Source organism: Alligator sinensis, unplaced genomic scaffold (assembly GCF_000455745.1).
Source record: "Alligator sinensis unplaced genomic scaffold, ASM45574v1 scaffold204_1, whole genome shotgun sequence".
In the NCBI taxonomy this organism is placed as follows: domain Eukaryota; kingdom Metazoa; phylum Chordata; order Crocodylia; family Alligatoridae; genus Alligator; species Alligator sinensis.
The window spans coordinates 1,414,674-1,436,995 of NW_005842363.1; the positions used below are offsets into that span (position 1 = coordinate 1,414,674).

The 22,322-nt window shown below is 40.1% G+C and overlaps 1 protein-coding gene across 1 annotated transcript; it reads right to left on the reverse strand.

Moving 5' to 3' along the window:
• Positions 1-10,641: 10,641 nt before the first annotated feature.
• RFK (riboflavin kinase) lies at positions 10,642-19,708 on the reverse strand. Its single transcript, XM_025210649.1, has 4 exons — positions 19,687-19,708; positions 18,163-18,314; positions 16,785-16,887; positions 10,642-13,784 (listed from the first exon to the last, which is right to left on the reverse strand). The coding sequence occupies exons 1-4, from the start codon at positions 19,706-19,708 to the stop codon at positions 13,654-13,656; spliced, it is 408 nt and encodes a 135-aa protein (XP_025066434.1). The 3' UTR covers positions 10,642-13,653.
• Positions 19,709-22,322: the final 2,614 nt, after the last annotated feature.

Below are 22,322 nucleotides of genomic sequence, written 5' to 3' on the forward strand. Positions count from 1 at the left end.
AGAAGCTCATGGACCACAAGGCCATCCATGGAATGACTCCTTTCTGGACTTCCTCCTACTCCTCACCATCTTTTTGCTGGAACTGAGGACCACCCATTGCAGACTTCTGCGCATGACCCTTCGGTGACTTTTGCATAACTTTACATTTGTGCAGGCCTAAACATTTTATAATCTTGGAGATGAGGCACTGTGAACATAAATATCTGATCCACTTGCCCTTTGTCACATTTTACTTCCAAACAGTAAAAACAGGCACAAATAGTCTATCCCTCCCCTCTACCCCCCAAACTTCCAAATATGCAGAGAAAGAACACAAAATCACCACAGCACACATAACAATAGCAGAACATGCAGAACATGAACAGGGTTACATCAGAGAATGACATTTTTTTTCCAATGGAAAAACAGAAATGTGGATGGAAGTCAGGCAAGTTTGCCTGAAGGACAAACTCTGCATAGAAATGAAAAGTTAAGTCTCTATTTACATACAGTATGTAGCCTCTCTACTGACTCAACAACACAAGTTATAAGCACATGTAGTAGAGACCAGAGTTTCCCCAGCCACGTTTGGAGCCCATCAAAGATCACCATTAAGCCCACTGAGCTGGTTCTGGATAGACTTACCAACAACATTTGGAAGGATGGTTCTTCTTACATAATGGTTGCAGGTGATGTGGACTGCACAAAGCAGAGAGCAGGTACAGAGTGATTAAGACAAATAGAGGCACATCTTGGAAAGGCATGACCTAGGCATCAGCAGAGAAAAAATGTGGTATTTCATGCACATTTTCAGGCGATAGTGAAGGGAACACATGTAGCATTGGACAATCAGAACAAACCCTTAGTATACAAGTACAAGGAAATGATAAAAGAGATTAGATAAGGAAATTAGAAGCCAAATAAATAAGGCAAGGATGAAATGGGAGTGGGGGGGAGTAAAGTAGCTTATAGGAAAATCAGGGGGAAAATCTACAGAACTGGTACAATCAGAACTGTTGTATGGATTAAACTAAGGTTGTCAAACTCCTCCCACCCCCTGGGCCAGATCCAAACTAGAGTTCCTTACAGGCCAGACATACACAGTGGTCACAGTGGGGCAGGAGGCGGTGAGAAGGCTAACACTGTCATCACCACTTACCCCCAGCCATTGCCACACATCCCCACTGGGGCACTATCCCTGGTTTTCAGCAGCGGACCCTGCTCCTGCTTGCCCTTCCCCTCTGGGAGCCCCACGGGCCACATGGTATGGCTCTGATCAAGTTCATAGACTATACATCTGACTTTTCACATCCCTAGATTAGAATTTTGTGCAATGAAAAAAAAAGATAGCTGTTCATGATAAGGGTGATGGAGATGAGAATAGAGGTGGATTTGTGGAGTCAGCAAGAAAGATCATGTAAGAAACGTGGAAGTATGGTAATAAGCAAAGGCAGCATTAATAGAGGAAAAGCTGAGTAAGGACAGATTGAGATGGTCTGGGCATGCGACTGGGAGGCTTGAAAAGCATGTGGGAAAGCAAGTTCAGTCAATGAGAGTTAGGGACAAATAAAGAAGGAAAAACCCTAAAAGAGGTGGTGGCAGTATTTAAGAGAGTACTGAGAACACATACATATTTAATCATCAAACCAACCAACAGGTATAATAATTTTCAGTCACTACCAACCCTGGCAGGATCTGAAAAAGTCACTTGGACATGAATAGCCTGGTTACACGCCCACATCTCATCTTCAATATTTTTGTTTCCAAATACTAATGTTAAAGGTTTTGAAAATTAAATTAAGTGACACTCTTTTCACTATTAAGTAATGCAGTCTAGGTTATATTTATGTCTATACTGCCTCTTCCCCAAACATACTTTGCCAAATTCAGTTACATACAGCCTGGAGAAATACTACTAATAAACAAGGACTTATTCAGCACTTTTCAGTAGGTCTCTGATAAGTACTTCACAAAAATGAGCATAACTTTACCTGTTTTATACAGCAGAAGTTAATCACAGTTAAATAAAGTTTGAAATTCTGGCTCCTTCAAAGTCAATTGCAAAACTCCTGTAGCTTAAAGTAGGGTAGGTTTCCACTCCTCCATTGAAGTGCCCACAATCATACAATGAATCTAAACCAAGATTGGACCCTAAAGGTCTTCAAGTCTTTTACACTTTCTACAGCCCCATGGTACAGCATTTATGGAAATTTATGGACCAATTTCTGTATGATATAATTGGATAGATCATTGCTATATTGGGGGCAAATTGGTCACATGAGGCTAAATACATGCCCAGTTTATCTGAACTCAGATCAATGGAGTTACAACAGGAATCAATCTGACCCAGTGGAATGACTCAAATGAATTGAGAGAGCAAGGCTTAGTGCTAACTTTGAGTAGGTGATTATAGAGCTAGTGATGTATCTGGGGAACATTGTATATTGGATTTTGTTTTTAAATCTGATAGTTCACTTTCTCTTCATGAGTTGCTGTTCTTTTTTAAAGAAAAAAAAAAAACCTGTTCCCTTGGTTTAGTTCCATACTTATATTCTCTGCTCAGCTTCTACATGGTTAGCTTTCTTCAGATGTAGCTCATTTTTTGCACTCATCTAACATCCAACATGCTGATGTACATGTTTTCCTCCCTTCTGTCTGTCTGCCTGTCTCTCTCTTTCTTTCTTTCCTCTATGTATCAATTAATATTTTTCACTGCATCCTCTCATCTTTAGGAAAATTGAAGTTGCTACAGTTTTTCATATTACTTATGCATCTAATCCCACATTCAGTTTCTACCATCTAATTCGTAAAATTGTAGGGAAGGCAAAACCAACTAAAAAACAAAAAACATAGTCCACTTGGGTCAATTTATCATTAATTAATTCTCAACCCAAAGGGGTCATCAAGTGATTTTCAGTGCCTAATCATTCTTTGAAGTTACATAACTACAAATGTTACCAATGCTTATATAATCCCGGTCCTTTAAAAAAGACAGCCAGAAAATGTATCCCTAGAGCTTCCAGAAGCAGTTGATACCACAGGTTTTCTATATAATATATAAACAGTATGTCCTTCTATTTGATACATGTATTTTAAATCTTTCTTCTTTATTACAGAAGCATAAGCAAAGAAATACAATACATAAATATTTTATGTCCAATTCAGTATGAAATCAATACCGATTTGATATTTATGTTTTTTATACTTTGTGCCAGAAAAAAGCAAGCAGAAAATCCAATATGCTTGAAAATTATAGTGCTAGAAAACCTACAGAAAACATTAAAACAGTTAGACAGGTGCTGTAGGAAGTGGTGATGATGACTTGTGAGTCAGTACTGAACCAACACTTCTAGTCTGATGCTGAGGGGAACTGGGCTGGGGGGGGGTGCCATCTTTCAAGCCGGGCATAAAACTTCGCTAAATATTCCATGGCACCTAACACAAAATACACCCCTTGTGCTCTACCCTCATTAATACATTAGACTGAATTCATTCCTGGTGCAACTACAACCATTTCATTAAAGTGCAACAAACTATTTCTATGCCCTGGGCATCAGCATCAGTCAGAGCAGCAGCTGGGTTACCAGCAGTGGTGACCCCCATTCTTGCACCCCCTCTAAATTAGTGTCTGGGACTGGTGCCCCATGCACCCACCCCCAGTTAGGATACCAGACTTCATTAATTATAATAAAGATGAATGATGCCACTTCCATGCTTCTTGTATTTTGGTGCATAAGGTATTTTTGCTTCATCCTACAGTTTTTATCTTTTTAACAGATTATATCTCTCTACGTTTATTGCATATTAGTGGCAAAGAAAGACTTGTTACTTGACTCCACTTTCAGCCATTTCCCTCATTCCTTTTCAGACACCATACTTGGCTGATGAATACAGGGTATTATGGTAAGACTAACTCAACTGTATAAAGAACAATGCATGAAAGTTCCTCACGTAGTGGGGCTGTTACTTCTTTCACCTGTGCATGCTTCAGCAGTGCAGCCCTACTGAAGAGTTTTTCTCCAGCCATGCTTTGGGAACTACTGAATTAACTTATCTTTCATTTCTTCCAATCCTGATTTTATGCTCTTGTTTTTGACACATTCAGAAGTATCTTCTGTATTTGATTCTCTATTACCCCAAATGCTAAGCCATAGATGAAGAGAGAGAAAGAGAGAGAGAGAGAAAAAGTTCAGATCAACATAAAAACTCAGTTTACTCTGGTGAAGAGATACTGCACAATTTCTTTTCAAAAACTTGATATGGATGTTCAATTTACTTGAGTTATACTGTTATAGATTAGAGCTATAAGCCTGTTGGCATGTTCTATAAAATATTTAGTCTTTATCTTAAATGCTATAAACTAAAGGTATCCTTTGTACTTGAGGGAAATGATTCAACTAATGTTCAGTGTACAGCCCTCAGTAAATGACATTGGAATTTTTATCTAATTCTCAAACCAAGACCAAATCTACTACTACTTCCCTTGTCCCACAAGCTTGCCATGATCAGTTTTCAGTTTTTTCTTTCATTTAACAAAACAACTTTTATGTCAGTCTCAGGATTGAACAAGTAGCAATAATGAACACTTTGTAGTCTCATGAAAAGTACACTTTATTCTTGTTTAGAATAGTTTGTTGTTGAGAGTTAGAGAAGAATTGCATGACTAATATTTGGATTTCCAACCAATAGTGGCTAAAGGGACAAAGTTCAATTAAAAGTGGGTTCATTAAAATATATACATTTAAAAACAGTTTTAAGCACTATTCCTGCTTGTGACTGTGGCTGATTTTTGTGGTTCTACAGTCCTATTTTAAAAACATGTATCCATCTGTTGTTACTGTGTGTAATACCCACACCAGCAGAGGACAATGACAGGCTACATGTGAGTATACATTAGACCTGTGCAAAGTGGCTAGTATTCGCTTCGGATTCAGTCAATTTGGGGGACAGTGATTCAATTCGGTGATTCGAATCACTGTCCCGAATCGATTCGGCTGAATCTGATTCAGAGATTCGGCTGCTGCTGAATCAGCCTAATCACCAAATCACACAGGCCCCAGCCCTCGCCTGGTCTCAATGGCTGCCCTGCCTGCCCCAGCTCCAGGGTCTTGAAAAAAATAACCCCCACTCACTGGCTTCTGCCAAGCGGAGGGATGATCCCTGCTGCCCCCTACCACATGGGAGGCTCCACCACAAGCCCCCCAACCCCTGCCCACTCTCTCAGCCCCCTCATAGCTGTCCCGCACGCCACAGGTCCCGGCCCTTTAAAAAAAAGAAAAACAAAAAAAGTCCCAACGTACCGACTCCTGCCCAGCGGGGAGGGGGGGCAATCCCTGCTGCTCCCCACTGCCCTATACTGCATGGAGGGCTCTGCCACGACCCCCCAGAAGCCTCAAGGCTGCTGCAGCAGCTGATGAGTCTGCAGCAGCTGTTTTTTCTTAAAAGGCCAGAGCTGGACCAGGTGGGGCAGCCATGGGGTGGGGCTGGGGCCTGGCAGGGACCCCTCCCATAGTTCCCTGCCCCCTCCTCCAGCCCCCCTTCTCCCACCCCCTACTTACTAGCTCCGAGTCCAGGTTCAACTCCCTGCTGCAGCGGGTGGGGACTGCCCGAATCACTGAAGCTCTCCAAATCTTTTCTGAATTGATTCGGAGAGCTTCAAATAGATTCAGACCTTTTAATTGGTCCCCCAATTCAATTTGGATTTGGAGATTCAGCCACTAAATCGGGCCAAATCTCCTCCAAATCGAATCAGCACCCAAAGCATTGCATAGTACACATGCATTCCTTCTCTGTTCTCTAGTCAGGTAATAGATGTTATTACACAGATCAGACATGAGTTTCTAAAAAACTTTGTGTATACACTGTCTACACAAATATATTTGTGCAGACAAGCCTGTGCCCTGTGCTCCGGGGACCACCACCCCCCGTGTGCAAGCAGCAGCGGGAGGCACCCCCCTGAGAAGCTACGCCTCCACCCCACATCCCTGCCCCCCCTGGACAGTGCCTGCCCATGCCACCTCCCTCCCCCACTGTGGAGGCATTGATCTCCCCCACCACACCCCTTTTCTCCCCACTTCACTTCTACCACAACAGACTTACCACCTGGAGACAGCTGTATCAAATATCGGATCTGTATCAGCCAATATGCTTCCTTAAATATCAGCTATCGGTATTGGCCCCCAAAAATCTCTACCTGTACACCCCTAATAGCTACCCTTTCCCTAAGTTATGCCATCAGACAAAAAAGTAATCAAGATCTTACCTTTTTACTAACAAGTTACCTTTTCCCCCCTCCTTTAATAGATGATATTACTTCTGTGAGGTGGGAAACAGCACAGCATCTATTTTACCTTAGTATTTCAAATAGCTTGGTAATTTACTACATGGTAATTTGATTTAAGCCCAGAGTTTTATAAACAATTCTTTGCTCAAATTGGACTGCTTCTTTTCCAGACCGGGGAAGGACAATTATAGCCTGAATGCTTGTCTCCTCTCTTCCCCAACTATACAAGTTGATGCACTAAGTGGTATCACTTCTCAGCATAAATCTTACTTCTCAGATTTTCAAATGTGTTAAAAGTACTAGTGTCAAAGATACAGCCTGCAAAGGTACATCATACAGCCCGAAGTGCTGGCCCTGGGTCTCCAGTTGATCCACATGCCACACACAGTGGGCACCAGCCCACCCCCCAACGCAGTGCCCACAGGCACCATGGCCTCCCCTGAGGTGTATTCAGGTGCCTGCGTGCATTTTCAGAATCAGTAAAAATCATTATTCCAACCAGAAATGTTGTTTTATTGGTGCCCACTGCTTTTTCTTTTAAATTCAGATGTGTCCTTGGGCACATAAAGATTGGGAACCCCCGGCCTAGGATACGTGCTGCAGGTGGCAGCCACTCCAGGACCTACATTTCACACAGCACCTGCACAGGGCCAATTTGGACCCCCCTGACATGCCAGATCCAATGCCCACAGGAGTTGCCATAGGACTGAGCTGTATGCAGCACCCACTCTGGGCAATCTGACATACAAGCCACACAAGGAGCCTGCTCCAGCCGGTCTGGGGCAGGCAGCACATGCAAAACAGGTCCTAGAGCAGGCGCCTCATGCGGTGTAGTCACTGACCAGTGAGAGAGCAAGAATTGGATCTGGTAGGAAGGGGAGTAGGAATGGCCACATACCAGATCCACATCTACTCTGGTCAGTCAGGAACTCGACCACGTATGGCACCCACTCCAACCAGCCCAGGATCCACAGTGCATGGTGTCATATTGAATGAAATAGTTTGAATGTTTGTAATGGTTGCCCATTAGCCAGTTTCAGGAAGAAGATAAGATTTATCTCCTTATCTAAGTCATTGTTTTGGACTACGTGCAAAAGGTCCTGACTTTGTTTAAAGTCTTAACTTCTGAATTTTATCTTTAGAAGTCTTTTACAAAGAGAACCTGAAAATTGCATTCAGCAAATATCCTGAGTTCCGAGAGATCAAACCCTAGAGCCTTTTGATGATAAAAGAAACTAATTACTAAGCAAAAGAATCTGTTGACTAAGATCCGAGCCCAAATTTGGGGGCAATGACAGGCTTGAGTAGGAGGGGCCCAAGATGGCAGCTCACTCAATAAAAACTGTAACTTACTGTCCCAATTTAAAGGTAACTTCACTTGCAGAACAACGAAAGAAGAATTGCAAGTGTAGGCTGGATCAGATTGATCACCTGAACCAACCTCTCCATGAACACGAATCTCTTAGTTCATGCTGAAGCTGCAGAGCGCCCGAAAGGGACTGAAAGAAGGGGACTTAGTCCTATCAGTATTGAGGCCAGCCTATTGAACTGTATTGCTGAGGCGAGCCCATTGAACCGTACTACTGAGGCCAACCCATTAAATTGTACTACTGAGGAATGAAACCATATTTTGGTATTTGGCTTCTAGGAATTCTAGGATTGTAAGTATATTATGAAAATAACAGTATTGATTCAAATTTAACTTTTAGTTGTAATTGTAGTTGTTTTTGTAATACTAATTCTTATAGCATTGTTTGGGAAGGAAGTGCATTCGGAGCATTGTTTCTGATATACGTAATTATTGTGTTCTTAATGTTTGTGGTATTTCTTAAAGCTAAGCAGTGTTATATACGTAGCAAAGAATTTTAAAATAAAATTGTGTTGTATAAATTAAGTGTGTAATCATTGTGAAATTGTGCAATCAGCTAACTACTCCCCCAGCCAGTGCATCAAAACAAATCAGTAAATTGTGTGGGATTTGCTCTATTCCATAACCCACTAGAGACACATGGGTTTAGAAGACTAAGTCCAAAGCCACGATCCTGAAAATCCCTGTTCAGCTAATTTGGGCACAGAAAGTGAATATGAAATAGTGATTAGGACACTGCAATTTCCAAGAGAAATTTCAGTTCCTGTTCTACAGGATGCTTGTGTGTTTTACATTAAATATACACTGGGCAAAAGGCATAAGTAGCTTTAAGAGCAGGCGGTGAAATCCAAGACTGCTTTCCCAGGTGTATGTTCAGTATTGTTATCCAATGCAATACTTAAGTTATTTAAGTGCCTTAGAAAACAAAGTACCGTTCCCAAAAACACCTAATTTTCTAAGCATGCCTGAAAGTTAGCAGGATCAATTACAGCTTATTTTGATTTTCATACAAGTTTGAACTGCCTCCTATACCTAATTTTGAGATGGGTACTTTTTCCGCCACCTAAAGAACCCAATAACTACTTTTTCATTACTGTAAAAAGATCCTGATTACCACAACTTTTTAATTGATTTTTTTTTTTTTTAAAGAAAGGATGAGTCTGCAAGGAGATAAAAATAAGCACCCAGAAAGCAGCACTTAAAAACAAATAATATACTTGTTTTATTTTCTATATTGGAATAGCACCTTGGGGTACTAAATGAAGGACCGAGTTTTTATTGTGTGAGGCAATGAACAATGAAAAAATGGGACTAGGCAATAATGTGATATCATACAGTACTCTGTGAGAAAGTAGTTTATGATTAAGCCATGAATTGCTCACCTTTGTCCAGTAGAAAAGGTCTGGTGAAAAATTAACATTTGCTGAAAATGTGTGAAAAACAAACGCTTTTAAAAAATAGCTTGCCTTTGCAAAAATATTATCTAAAAAGCAATAAATGAGCTGTGTTAAATTAGCACAATGTGTTAATGAATAACAGATGACAGAAATTATTAATAAAATTCCAAGAATGTAATAGGACAGAGCAAGACAAATCCTCAGCTAAGTTCTCTGCATACTACTACTGTAAAGTCTACAGTAATATGAGGGATTTTGCCTGCCACTTATACCATCTTGACTTTTACAAAGACTGTTTAAAAGATTCTCTTCCTTTGTCAGCAATCCCCCTATCTCTGACTGAAAAAAAATATAGTAAATACTTATGACAAAAGTATTGGATTCCCACAGAAGAGAAAATTAAATACAAAAAACCACATGGTTAGAAACGTTCAAATTCACACTAGGAATTATTAGAAGCTGACACTATCAATTTATCTACATGAAAACCCCAAATGACAACATCAAGGTGTTGCTCAGTTAAGGTAAAACAGTTTTCCAATTGTGTAACTTATAATGAATTTGTCTAAAAGTTTGCGCCTGACCATTCAATATTGGATTTTTAAAGATGAATACCATTTAGCAGTGCTTCACAACTTAAGTCCGTGATTTGGACTGAATTTCCACAGTGTAGTCCATTTCATTGTCTGAATTTGGAAAATTGTATCTGCTGAACTACTAAAGTGATATGAAATTTATTTTAACTTATGAAGTAGTTTTAAATATTAAATATTAAGTAGCAAATTGAACATGAAAACTATTTAAATCTTGTATTGAAAAAAATCTTTTTTAGAAGGGAAAAGATAGCAAGATACATACAAGCTTCAATATTTAGTAGGCTTTCATTTTAAGTTCGTTTTTGCAAATTTTTCATGATTAGTCTACATCAGGAGCTGTTGCAATTTAAGCTAGTTTGGACATTTAGTATGAAACAGCCATTTCCCTGCATGAAAACTCATTCTGTACAAATACTAAGTGCAGAAGAATATTCACATTAGGAACCTTAGTGCAAAGGCTATTCCAGGCTACTACCCTGTTAGACAATCCTTTATGCTTTTAAGAAAAAAAAGCAGAATTTGTGAATTAGTTGTAGATAGACATAACAGTAGGTGAACACTAAGCTGAACCAATACAGTTGCTTAATCTATTCAGCCCTGCACTTAAAAACCACTGTAGTTTAAACTCGTTCCTTTCAAGTTTTGAATTATGATGGATTAGTTTATTTCAGGACAGATACAAAACAGTGGATCCGCTGTAAAGTGCTACAATTTTAAAGTGTTGTTCATCTGTGTACAACTAAGCCTAAGCCTGAAAACAAGAGCTTAAAGAGACCGGACTTCAAGACTTAAGAGTTCCACATCTAAAACTCAAGCACTTGCTAGACCATATTTTAAATTCAGATAACTACGATTTATTCTTATTTCAGTATTATACACACAGCAATCGAATGCAGCCTCTATCTTTCTAATGGTACACAAACAGGTTTGCAGATCAGCATTTGAATTGAACATTTACTCAAAGGAAAGAATAGTTAGCTAGTTAAGACATTTAAGACAGAAGAATCAGGCAAAAACAACAACTTATTGCACTTTATTTAAATCTTCAACATCTGCTACAAGTGTATACACCTTGTAAACTACCAAGACTCAAGGAAACATAGTGCAGTTTTATCCAAATGCAAGACTAAAATCCCTCCCAACTTCCAATTTTGACGAGCGTATTGTACTGATTGGTCCCCAACATCATCAATAAGTTTTTTTCAAAGACAGCAGTAGATTTCAATTGAAATTCAGCTAAAAAATACAAGCTTTGTTTAAAAAAAAGTTTTGTTTTGTTTTTTTACAGTCATCAACAGAAGCATTTCCATGGTTCTTTTTAAAATCTAACATTTACGACATTTCCCATGAAGGGCTTGTAACACATTGGTACACTGAGCTCTTCAAAACAAGCAGCAATGACAGCTTTCTTTCAGCTTCAACACTGAAATGCAAGGAAGAACAAAATAGTGAAAAGCTAACAGCACTTCTTTCAGAACATGCAGGATTTATATCACGCAACAACTTGTTTTACCTGAAAACAAGTAACAAGCAGAAATATAAGCAACTGTCACTCAGCTTCAGTTTTTTCAATAAGTTAGGCAGAAGTAACAGCAGTATAAGCAACAGTGTTTGTACCTTTAGTTTGATATAATACAAAAATATAACCCTTCATAAAGTCTCTGTCGAGCTAAGAATTCAGTATTAAACTTAAATAATGAATGGTGTGTTTAACAAATAAATGCAGATGGGTGCTGTAGGACAGTATAAGAATATTCATCTATTTTCTTCAGTATGCTAACTTGAAGACAAAACAAGCACTTCTCTGTGCATATCAGTTCACTATAACTGAAGTAAGAAGTACAGTTACAAATCTCACAAAATGAGCAGTTCAAGTCCTCCCTTTGCTGCTGCTTCCCTCTCCCTCAGTGCAATGGCTATACATCCAAATGGTGCAATGGTCCTAGACACTTAGTGTTTGTTACTAGTTACAGAACAGTTCTACTCAAAATGTCTCAAGGCACCATGGTTTCCTAAAATTATGATAAACAATTTCAAAGCTGACATATGAAACAGTTGGCAAAAAAGGCAGCTACTATAGTAACTGTAATCTTAAAAATGAACAAGGGTTTTACTTTTAACATACAGCTGTCCTTCTAATGCTGGCCACATTTTGCTTATAGGCATCTCTGCTGTTTAGACCTCCAAAAAACATTTACTGGGAAATATCCTACCAAGAATAACTATTCATCCTTGCACACAAAGAAAACAACCCTCTTATCATACCTTCAGTTAAATGAAAAAAATATCTTGAACAGTCATCCTCCTTCCTGCTTAGAAGTCTGAATTGTTGTACAGTTATTTAGGAATATATCTTCCACTGAGTCAGATTGGAAGTGCCACTCAATCACTATGTCATTTAAATAATATTTTCAACCACATAAGTGAATTTCTCTTTAGTATGAATAGAGAACAAGTGACAAGAACTGAAATGTCTATGGAAAAATTCCAAGAAGAAACTAGAATTTTCTGTGTACACTCTGAAGAGATAGATTTAGGGGGGACAGTTTTAACTAGAAAGGTCAATATTTACTTAACTCTGTAGACTATTTATATTAAACAAGTTTCTGCTGCAGAATTTTTGAGTCAAGGAATATAGCCTAATACATATGGTGAGATCTTCTACCTCTTTAGCCCTCTGCAGTTGTGGAACTAGAAGCCCTGTATCCAGTACAGGAACTGAAGCAGTAAGCTGTAAGGCTATCTTCTGAAGATTTCCTCGTAAGCCCTGGAGTAAGAAGCATGCCGGGATTGGGATGTGTCAAGGCAGGATCGTAGCACTGCATTTATTCTGAGTCCCACTACAAAGCACATAACAGCTCTGGAAGGCAGCTGTAGTTTTGACAGGTTCCCAACACTGTCTGAATTGGGGCTGCTCCAGCCCATGGAGTACCCCAAGATCACAAAGGCTTAAAACCACTTTAGTTATTCCCTATCCCCACATAAAGGTAGAAGAAAAACATTTATAGGTAAAAATGATCATATTTGATCTAAATCACACACAACGTAAGGAACCTGATTTACAGAATCCACTTCCCAGAGTACATCCAGTTTATAACATGGAATTTTTGTCCGTGTCCATGGCTTGTGTGTCAAGAACAAATCTTATTTAATATTTTTTCCTAAAAGAATTTTTGCTACACTATATATACTTTTGAAGTTACCCTTTTCAATTCCCAAGGTGGCTAGTTTCCTTGCACGGTAACTGATTCAGTAGACCTGATCCTTAGCTCTACTCAAACTAGTGCATTCAGTCTTCAGGTTAGTAAGTTTTTATTTTGAAAGAAGTCAATTCATAATTTTTTATGATGGAATTTATGTATTTAAATAAAGGGTTTATCTTTGGTTTCCAGTAAACCTTAATCTAGTGACCATGAAACTTTAAACCAGAAGATAGTCTAATGGCAAAACATTTCCTATAAAGATACAATAAATAGTCTCAATTAAAAATGCCAGCTTCAACACTAGTTTCCCGAGATATATACACCTTGTGAAACACAAAATTTACAGTATGGTATTCTCGCTTTAGTTATCTGACTGCTGGCTTTCCACACCACCAACAAATTTGTAACATGGTCAATATTTTTATTTTCTAAGCTAATAGCTAAAGCCTACATGTAAGGAAATGTAAAAATAATTACAAAATAGTAGGGAATGACTTTCTATTTTGAAATACCTTTAAATGCTACCTAAATATGTGAGTTTAATAAGGATACTACTAACTTTGGCTCAACTTTGTACATGATACAAACTTTTGAGCAATTTAAAACAAAGATTCACAATGATTTTCTAAAGAACCTAACAGTATTTTCCACTCCCTTTGCATGATATTTTTAATGCTTAATTTGTTTGTGCAAGGAAGTCTAACACACTGGTACTGTTTTACAGTGCTCTGCTCCAATTCCAGTTAGCTAACCAGAAAGGACAGTCCAGTATCAATGGAAGTAGTGCAAAGATTTCATGTAAAAGTGCCCATATAAGAGCTTTCACTTAGTGGCCATTTACTATTTTGCCTCCTAGCATTTTGAAGAAGTTGTCTTCCTTGAGTTTAAGATGTTCTGGTAAGTCCAGTTTTCTCTTAGCTTCTGCAATGTCTTCCTGAATTTCTGAAATGAGTTCATCTGTAAATGGAAGGAAGCACAATATTTGCATTAAAAAAACTAATCTGAATTCAAAGCACAACACTGAAAGAAAGCAAAGGCAAGGACACACATAACAGGTGTGGATACATGTAACAACTGAACTGTTCCCAAATGTCACTGATTAGGAACGTGTGTGCCCAGTAAGCCAAATAGTGAATAAGCGGTTGAGGCTAATGTTAGGGCCTGAACTTTGGGGTCCCAGGAGGTGGGAAACCTGTGACTGGGGGCATTTTTAGTTTTCTGCTTTCCTTTCTCTCCTAAACATTAGTTCAGTAAACTTCAACTCCCTGCAAGTGACCAAAGCCTGCAGCGTACTTGCTTGATTTGTAAGTAGTGGGGAAAAAGTGCTTGGAGTCATACCTTTAGGTTCCCAGGAGCTGGGGGAGCATGAGGAAGGGCTGCAGTCAAGTAGCAAGTGAGGGCAGAGCTAGGTGTTAGAAAGATACCTTTCACTGAACAAACAATGCAAGGGAGCTCAGTGATAAAAAAGTGCCAACAAAATGGGAAACAGGTGGGGGGCAGTAGAGTTCTGGCTGCATACCAAAGTAGCCAGTTACAGCAGTGCAGTGTGGGATGCCCACAGGATTGAGCAGACTTATGCCACAGGACACTTGGTACCCACACAACACTGAACCAGTACACACCGAATCAATCTATTCAAAATAGTACTTGGTTTTCCAGGTACATTTTTAAACATTCCAGGCAGATGTAATAGGCTTGCATGCGTGTCCACTTCAGGTTTAAAGCCGTCTCAGGGATTAGAAATATATAGCATTTAGAATACCGAGATTCCAAAAGTTTAATTTATTTCTCGAAATAGACATTTACTGACATGATTTTTAGTAAACTTAGAGAACGCTTTTAAAGCAGATTCTGTAAGAAACACCTTTGTTTCTCTAATGTACAAATTATAAGCTAGGAAGGCTAATAAATGCCTCCTGTTTAAGATTCTGGAAGATATGAGTATTGTGTAAACAAAAAAAATAAGATATGGACTAACGAGTGAAAAAGAAAGTTAAAAATCTCAAAAGACAAAACATTAAGCAAGCATTAACTTAACATAATACACCACTGGAGGAGAATAAACATCAAAAGATTGATATACCAGAAATCCAGGCACCACTGACATACCCTGGAGCAGGTAGAAAGTAACTCTATCTGAATGCAGGTTATTGGTAACCAGTTAAAATAAACTTTGGTATACGCCAGTCTTGCTTCATTTTTAGTAAGGTGTTTTTGTCCTGCTTGTTCATATTTAAGATGTTAAAAAGCTAATTTTGTTTTTTCAAGTTGTCCTCAGAGGTCTCTTTGGAAAACCCAATGGTCTTAATGGAAGAACTTAATAAAAGACATTTCACATAAATTTGTTCTTCTGTTTACTAGCTGTTTGCATCAAGTACATGTTAGATGAAAGTGAATTTAATATACTTTCCCCATTCTTTTGCCATCAACTACATTTGATTTCTTTAACACCGGTAAACCTTTAATCTGAAATTGAACTTTTGAGAATAATGTCACATTAGATGCAGTGAGAAATTTAGGAAGTTCCAATTTCTGAGACTAAGATTCTCCAAGGATTTCCAACATAAGAATCAGAGATTCCTAGATCAGAAAGTACCTCTATAAATCATAGAACCTTGAATAGCATAGACCACAGAATATTACCTACTCATTTCCATAACAAGTCCATAACTTTGGATTCATGGGGCTAAAATCCTGCTATGTATAAGCTGAACAGAATTTCACATAAGGGGCATTTAATGAGTGTTGAGAATGACTACTGTACTGCCAAATTCTTTTCCTTGGACACTTTGAAGAAAAGGTAACATGGAGAAGAGTAAGTAGTAAAAAAGGCACTACTGAAGAGATGCTAAAGTGAAATCTTAACATTACTCTTCTTCAAAATGCAAAGGAGAAATGAAATGCTTAAATACAGCAGCAATTTAACCTGTTAAATAGGCAGCCACATGTCAAGCCACTGGAGACAACATTACAAAACTAAAAAAAAGAAGGTAATTTAAGTCCTATGACAATCACATGATTGCAAAGCATAAGCAATTTGCATCTAAACCACACACTTCAGTACAAAAAGGCTCATTCTCTGAGAGTTTCCTACTCTTGATACATAACAGATGAAAGCTCATAAACACCTCCCACTGTATAACAAACACCAATATTGGGAAGAGCTTCAGGCAGTTTGAAGAGAGTGCAGCCTGAGGCATTATCCATCATAAGATTCCTGCCCCCGCCCCGTCTGCCCAATATTCTGTGAAAGCAAGACAAGTTTTATACAGAATTTTCTACCAAATCAGTTCTAGGTTGCCTGATGCTCATCCACAGTCAAAGCTGGGTTTTTTTGGCCAACATTAGTAAGAAATGTAAAAAAAAAGGCATGACTGGCTTATTCTAATCATAGTGAAGGGTTTAAATATACCATCTACCAGGGTGTCTTTTGCTGCCTGCAAAACGTAGGAGTTCAACTGAGTTTTGTACTAAAAGAGCCACCCAAGAATAGGGTACATGTGAAAAGTAAACAGCCTTGAAAAATAATTCAGATTTTCTGAAGGACTCTCTCTCAACTAAAGCTCAGATTCAGAAAGAAATGTAGAAAAATACCACGGTTTTGGCAGTGATATTAACACAGTAACCCAAAGGAAAGTATTCTGTCTAGAAAAAACAGATAGGACAAAGTTGAAATGTATGAAGTTTTGGCAGGATACTCTTCTGTGTTTTTCTGTATTCCTTATTTTTTCCTTTTTACCTAAATAGTAATGGTGTCTTTCTTCTACGTACCATACAAGTAGGCTCACACAGGAAAGAAACCTGTGCAGCTATGGTTAGTAAAGACCATACTTATGGTTGGAATGCAGAAGATTAGTTCCTTTTTTCCCTTTGATAATTATGTAATAGAGGAAAAAGACAAGGAAATGTATGACCAGCGCAAAAATATAATAAACATTTGAAGATCTGTATACCTACCTAAGGAATCAAAGTTTTTTTCTGGTCTGATGTACCCAATAATAGCTATACTAAGAATTTCTCCGTAAAAGTCTTCTTTGAAGGTATGGATGATGTGTGTTTCCTAAAGACCCAAAGAAATAAGTTAGGACCTTAGCAATTTTAAATTGTTCTGGGTATCCAACTGCCCTTTTTCTAGAAACCTTCAACCCACATTTAGCCGTTTAGCTCATATTATATTGAGAGGAAAAAAACCTTTATTTTCTTAAGGACTTAAAGTAAAAGACCTTAGTTTAAAATGTATGCATGTTCAAGAAACCTGACTGAAAACTGTTACAGTAAAATGTGAGCATCTGTGAAGCTCCAGTTAGACAGACTTAAGTCTGTTTCATGCCATTCCCCACGAGGGAAGAATATGGATCATAAATATTACTAAAAATACCCAATGATTTGATATTCCAATCATGGATTCTCAACTGAGGTACTATAAGACACCCCCCCCCCCGAGTTCTGCAACACTGCAGCCAGATAAAACTGCCCTGTCAGTAGGACTATGGTGCATGCACACACTCCTGCACTTGGGCTCTTTGATAATGCTGAAGAAGACCAAGCTGGCTTGGGCTGTACCTATTTTCTTCCATTTTTGATGGCATTCATGTTCCTTTAGCTTAGTACTAATTCCTTTAAGAAGCCTTTTTTTACATTAATGTACACAGATTCCCACAGTTATCAGTAAAATGAATGGAAGGATAAAATAAAAGTACACAGAGCAGTGGTTTTCAAACTTATTTCATTTGCAGACCCCTAACAAATTTCAAACGGAAGTGCAGACCCCTTTGGAAATGGAATGCCTTTTCTGGGATCCGAAACTTTATTTTCACAGTCATCTTTTGCAGACCCCTTCGACATAGTCTGCAGACCCCCAGGGGTCCGCAGATCACAGGTTGAAAACCACTAACAGAGAAACCTATTAAGTTTTACAAATGTATCTTTTGATTTATAGGTGGATTAAAAACAAACAAACAAACAAACAAAAAATAGATGCCATGAGGCTGCTGGTATCCTTATTTACTATGGAGAAGTCCATATTTATCTGCCACTACCAGTACCACAGCATAATCTGTCACACTTCAAAGAACTTTTGCAATAAAAATTTAACTAGTTTAAACTGATAAGGCAAGCAGTAGAAGAGAATATCTCTCATTCTTGATGACTCTGAGATACAGTCTGAGAGTTTATCTGTTTGGTATGTAAATACACTAGAACCTGTTTCATGACTGAAGTGGGATTTCTAAGTCCCACAAAACCCATTTAAGGACCAAATCCTACTTACGTTACTCAAGCCAAATATCCCATTGGTTTGTTGTTGCTGAAGTACCATAATAAGCAGAATTCTTACCACTGACTTCTTAACATTCTTGTAGTATGGGTTCCAGCCTATGCTTAAAACCATTTTATGCACATCTCCATTTCCAATGCAGGCCCATCCATAGTATATACCAGTAGAAATATCAGATGGAAAGCTTTCGACCACTTGTTCAGAAAAATTAGCTGCAAAATATTTTTAAGAAGATGTACACATATGTAAGTCAAGTGCTTATAATATATTAAAGTTTTAAAACACAGTTAAAAACAAACCATCACTCGAGACACTTAAAAATAGAAGATACTCAACATTAAGACACAATGTTCTAATCAATACAAACTTTAAGTGTAAAACAACTTAGCCTGTGGTCATTGTGCTCTCATACTGAAATCCCTTCCATATGTTAGAGCTAGTGAACCCACACTAGAATACAGTAGCAAATTTTTGCTCAAAAAGGACCTTACACAGTCTCTCTACAAGTTGAATTCTAAGGCTTTAACTTGAACAGAAAACCAACTACACCAATGGTTTTCAACCTTTTTTAGAGCCACAGCACTCCTCCACCGTGTTTGATTGTACTGGTTCCCCCAGCTGAGAACCCCCGTTTGCGCTACCTCAACTTACTTCAGTGCTTCTCAACTGGGTGTCGCTATCCTCCAGATAAAATTGCCCCATGGCTGCTGCATGGCCAGCCCAGGAAAGGCTGTAGCAAATACACATGCTTCTTCTATGTGAGGGCCCTGATCAGCCTAAAGCAGGAAGGAGCTGCTTAATGCTGCCCAGCCATTTCCAGTCTAGCCCTGCTCCCTACACTCCATCTGGACACAGAGGCACAGTGAGTAAGGACTATCTTGCATGCCTCTGGGGTGGGGCTAGAGCCAAAAGCCAGCTCCTGCCTACTTCAGGCTGTTCGGACACACAATGCAGCAGGAGTGGGCATAGGGCAGTTTCACCTGGCTGCTTCTTCCATGGCAACACCTACATCACTGAACCCCTGAGGCATTTCGTGGACCCTGGTTGAGATCAACTAAACTACACAACAGAAGTCACAATGAAACAAGGTTCTGAGTCTCACAAAGTCAAAGTTAGGACTGTAAGCACCCCTCAGTAGCTGGAGTACATATCGCTTTTTTGAACTTCTTAGAATTAAGAAACCCTCAGATGGCAGAAACTCAACCAAAAAATGTAAAGCTAAGACCACACTTCTAAAACAAATCTCTCTTTTTTAAAAAACTTAAAAAGAATGATCCTTGACCTCCCCCAATGCAAAACTTTGATCATCCTGCAGACCTCCCAAAGGATATCAAATTCATTTATGGAAAGAATTCAGGTTCATAGATTCATAGTTGTTAGCGGTTGAAAGAGACCTCACAGAGCACCGGTTCAAGCCCCCCTGCACATGGGCAGGAAAGACTGTTGGGATCAGATGGCCTTATGTAGCTGTTGTCTGTGAACTGGATGATGAATTCAGGACTTTATACATGTCTCGAAACACTTCCTGGTATTAGTGGAAGGTCTGTAGCGTTATTAAGAAAATACACCACTGTAACAACTTACTCATTTCCTTCCTGCTAGCCATTATCACTTAAGGCATGTTTCCGCAAAGAATTTTAATTTGTAATAGGTCTACTAAACCAGTACAATTTATGTAGGAGTGCACCGATGTAGATTTTGGGGGCCAATACCAACAGCCGATTTTTAAGGAAGCATAATGGCCAAAACAAATCCGATTTCGGATACAGCTGCATCCAGCTAGTAAGTCTGTTGTGGTGGAACGGGAGGAGGAAGAGAAGGGGTGGAGGGGCCGATCAATGTCCCCGTGGTGAGGGAGGGAGTGGGGCAGGCACTGTCCAGGCAGGGAGGGGCGTGGAACGGAGACGCAGCTCATCCAGGGGGTGCGGGGGGGTGTGCCCCTGGATCTGCATGGAGCAGGGTGGGAGAGCTGCAGCTACAGGCTGGAGCCAGGGCTGCACTGGTCCCCTTTGAGCAGGGGATAGGGTGGGGGCCAGCAGCGGCAGCGCTGGCAAGGGGCTATGAGAGGGTCAGATTGCAGCCACGCCAAATTTCACCATAGCCCCCTCTTCCCCCCACCCTGTAGCCCCTTCCCATCATCACTGCCGCCCACCCCAAGCCCAGCCCCCATCAAGAAGAGCCCGGCGTAGCCCCAGCCCCAGTCTGCTCGCCCTGTCCTGTGCAGATTTGGGGGGCACACGCCCTCCCCCCCCCCACTGTACCCCCCAGACAAGTAACAGATCCATCCTGCACCACACCCCACCTGGACAGCGCCTGGCCCAACCTCTGCCCCACTCCCTCCCTCACCACAGGGGCACTGATCTGCCCCGCTATGTTCCTTCCCTCCCCTTTCTCCTTCTACCGCAATGGACTTACCAGCTGCACACAGCTCTCCATGCTGCCAAGCTGTGCTCCTTACCGCCTACAAGCTGCGTTGAGGCTGCGCACATGCACAGGCATTTATCAGCCAAATTATCAGCTACATCGGACCAATTTCCAATTCAGCCAATTTTCTTTATATTAGTGCCAATCCAATAGCGGACCGATGCATCGGTGCACCTCTAAATTTATGTGATTTAAATTGTGGTTACCAATCTGGATTACATTTATAAACTTACTTACATGTGTACAACCTCACTTTTATAACAAGACTCAATGAAAAAATATATTACCTTCAGGCCAAGCCTAGCTACTTTTGCCCTCTTTTTGTTTCCCACCATTTCTTTGTTTCCCACCTTGCATTTTCTTCTCCTGAAGGAACTCCTAATTCTCATGTTTTTCCTTCTAGAGCTAAAGTGCAATGACACTTTTATAAACTTCTTATAATGCTCATAGGCACCCACCTGTTCATCTAGTCAGTTTTGACCTTGAGTGAAGAGAATTTTTTTTAAAGACACAGAGTAGTACTCAAAAACTTTATTCAACACTAGAAAACTAATATGTTACCAAAATCGGTGATCAGCAAAAAGACACCTCCAACCAATGCTGCAACCACTTTAACTATAATCTGTTTGCAATGTATTACAAAATATGCTATGTCATTGTAAGAGGGAAATTCTTCAGAAGTTTTCCTTCCTGCCTAAACCAGCCCAGTTCCTCCAGCTTCCCAGCATTACAGAAGTTTAGCACAGCCAGGCACTAGCTGTTACTAGAATCGAAAGCTGAACATTAGGTAGTCAAAATGAGAATCAAACGCTAACGGCTCGAGTTTAGGAAGCGCACAGAAATAATTATAGAATTTCTCCAACATGGCCATTGCAATCAGGATACGTTTCACTCTCGATAAATACGTCTTATGCCTACATGAGCAGTTAAAATTTTCCCCACCTCACCCCATCTTGGTTCAGGAGACCCGGTGCAGATGACCTTGCCCTGGACAGCAGGGGCACTTGCGTGTCAACAACAGGTGCAGCTTCACCTCTGCAGAAAATGGCCTGCCCTTTATTCCACATCATGCTGTCCTACATGGGTTGTGAAACAGTGTCTCACATTACCAATGCTGCACCACCACCAGAAATTTTTGCGACAGTGGTGGAGTCAGTTCCAGGTTTCCCTCCTCCTCCCCCCCCCCCAAGTCTCTCTGCACCAACCAAATCCCCAGGGCTGATGAAGTGTCCCAGGGCCAGGCTGATTGTGCTCAGAGGACTGGCAGGAACAGCATCAGCAAAGGACACTTTTTGTACAGTACAAACCGTGTCCACAGAAGCATATGCAGGCATGGGCACGTGCGAGTGCAGGCATGTATGCCTGTGCGTGTTGCCACCTGTGTGCGCAAACATGTGTGCATGTGTGCTGGTATAAGGGTGTATAAGGACATACATATACACATGCAGATATGGGCAGGCATATGGGTGTGTGGACACAGATGTCCATGTGTACACGTGTGGAGATGGGCATGGGCAGGCGCACAAACATGGGTGCATGTACACATGGGCATGTGCAGAGGCAGAGGTGCCAGGGAGTGGGCACACAAGTGTGAACCTGCGTCTGGGGACACAAGGGTGCCAGAGGGGGAGCCGGTCTTGACCCCCGCCGCCGCTGCCCCAGCCACACACCAACACACAAACACACACACACACACACACACAACCAAATATGTTATATTTTAAAAACATATTTTAATTTGAAACAACCTTTTATTTTGAAGATTACATCCTTTTTAAACTAAAATATTCAGCTCA

Bases quoted from the DNA above. Each gene is read 5' to 3' on its own strand.
- RFK (XM_025210649.1), bottom strand. From the start codon at position 19,708: ATGGCTAGCAGGAAGGAAATGA. The intron at 18,315-19,686 runs GTAAGTTGTTAC...AATATTTTGCAG, and splicing joins GGCTAGCAGGAAGGAAATGA to CTAATTTTTCTGAACAAGTG. The intron at 13,785-16,784 runs GTAGGTATACAG...TTCCATTTACAG, and splicing joins AAAAAACTTTGATTCCTTAG to ATGAACTCATTTCAGAAATT.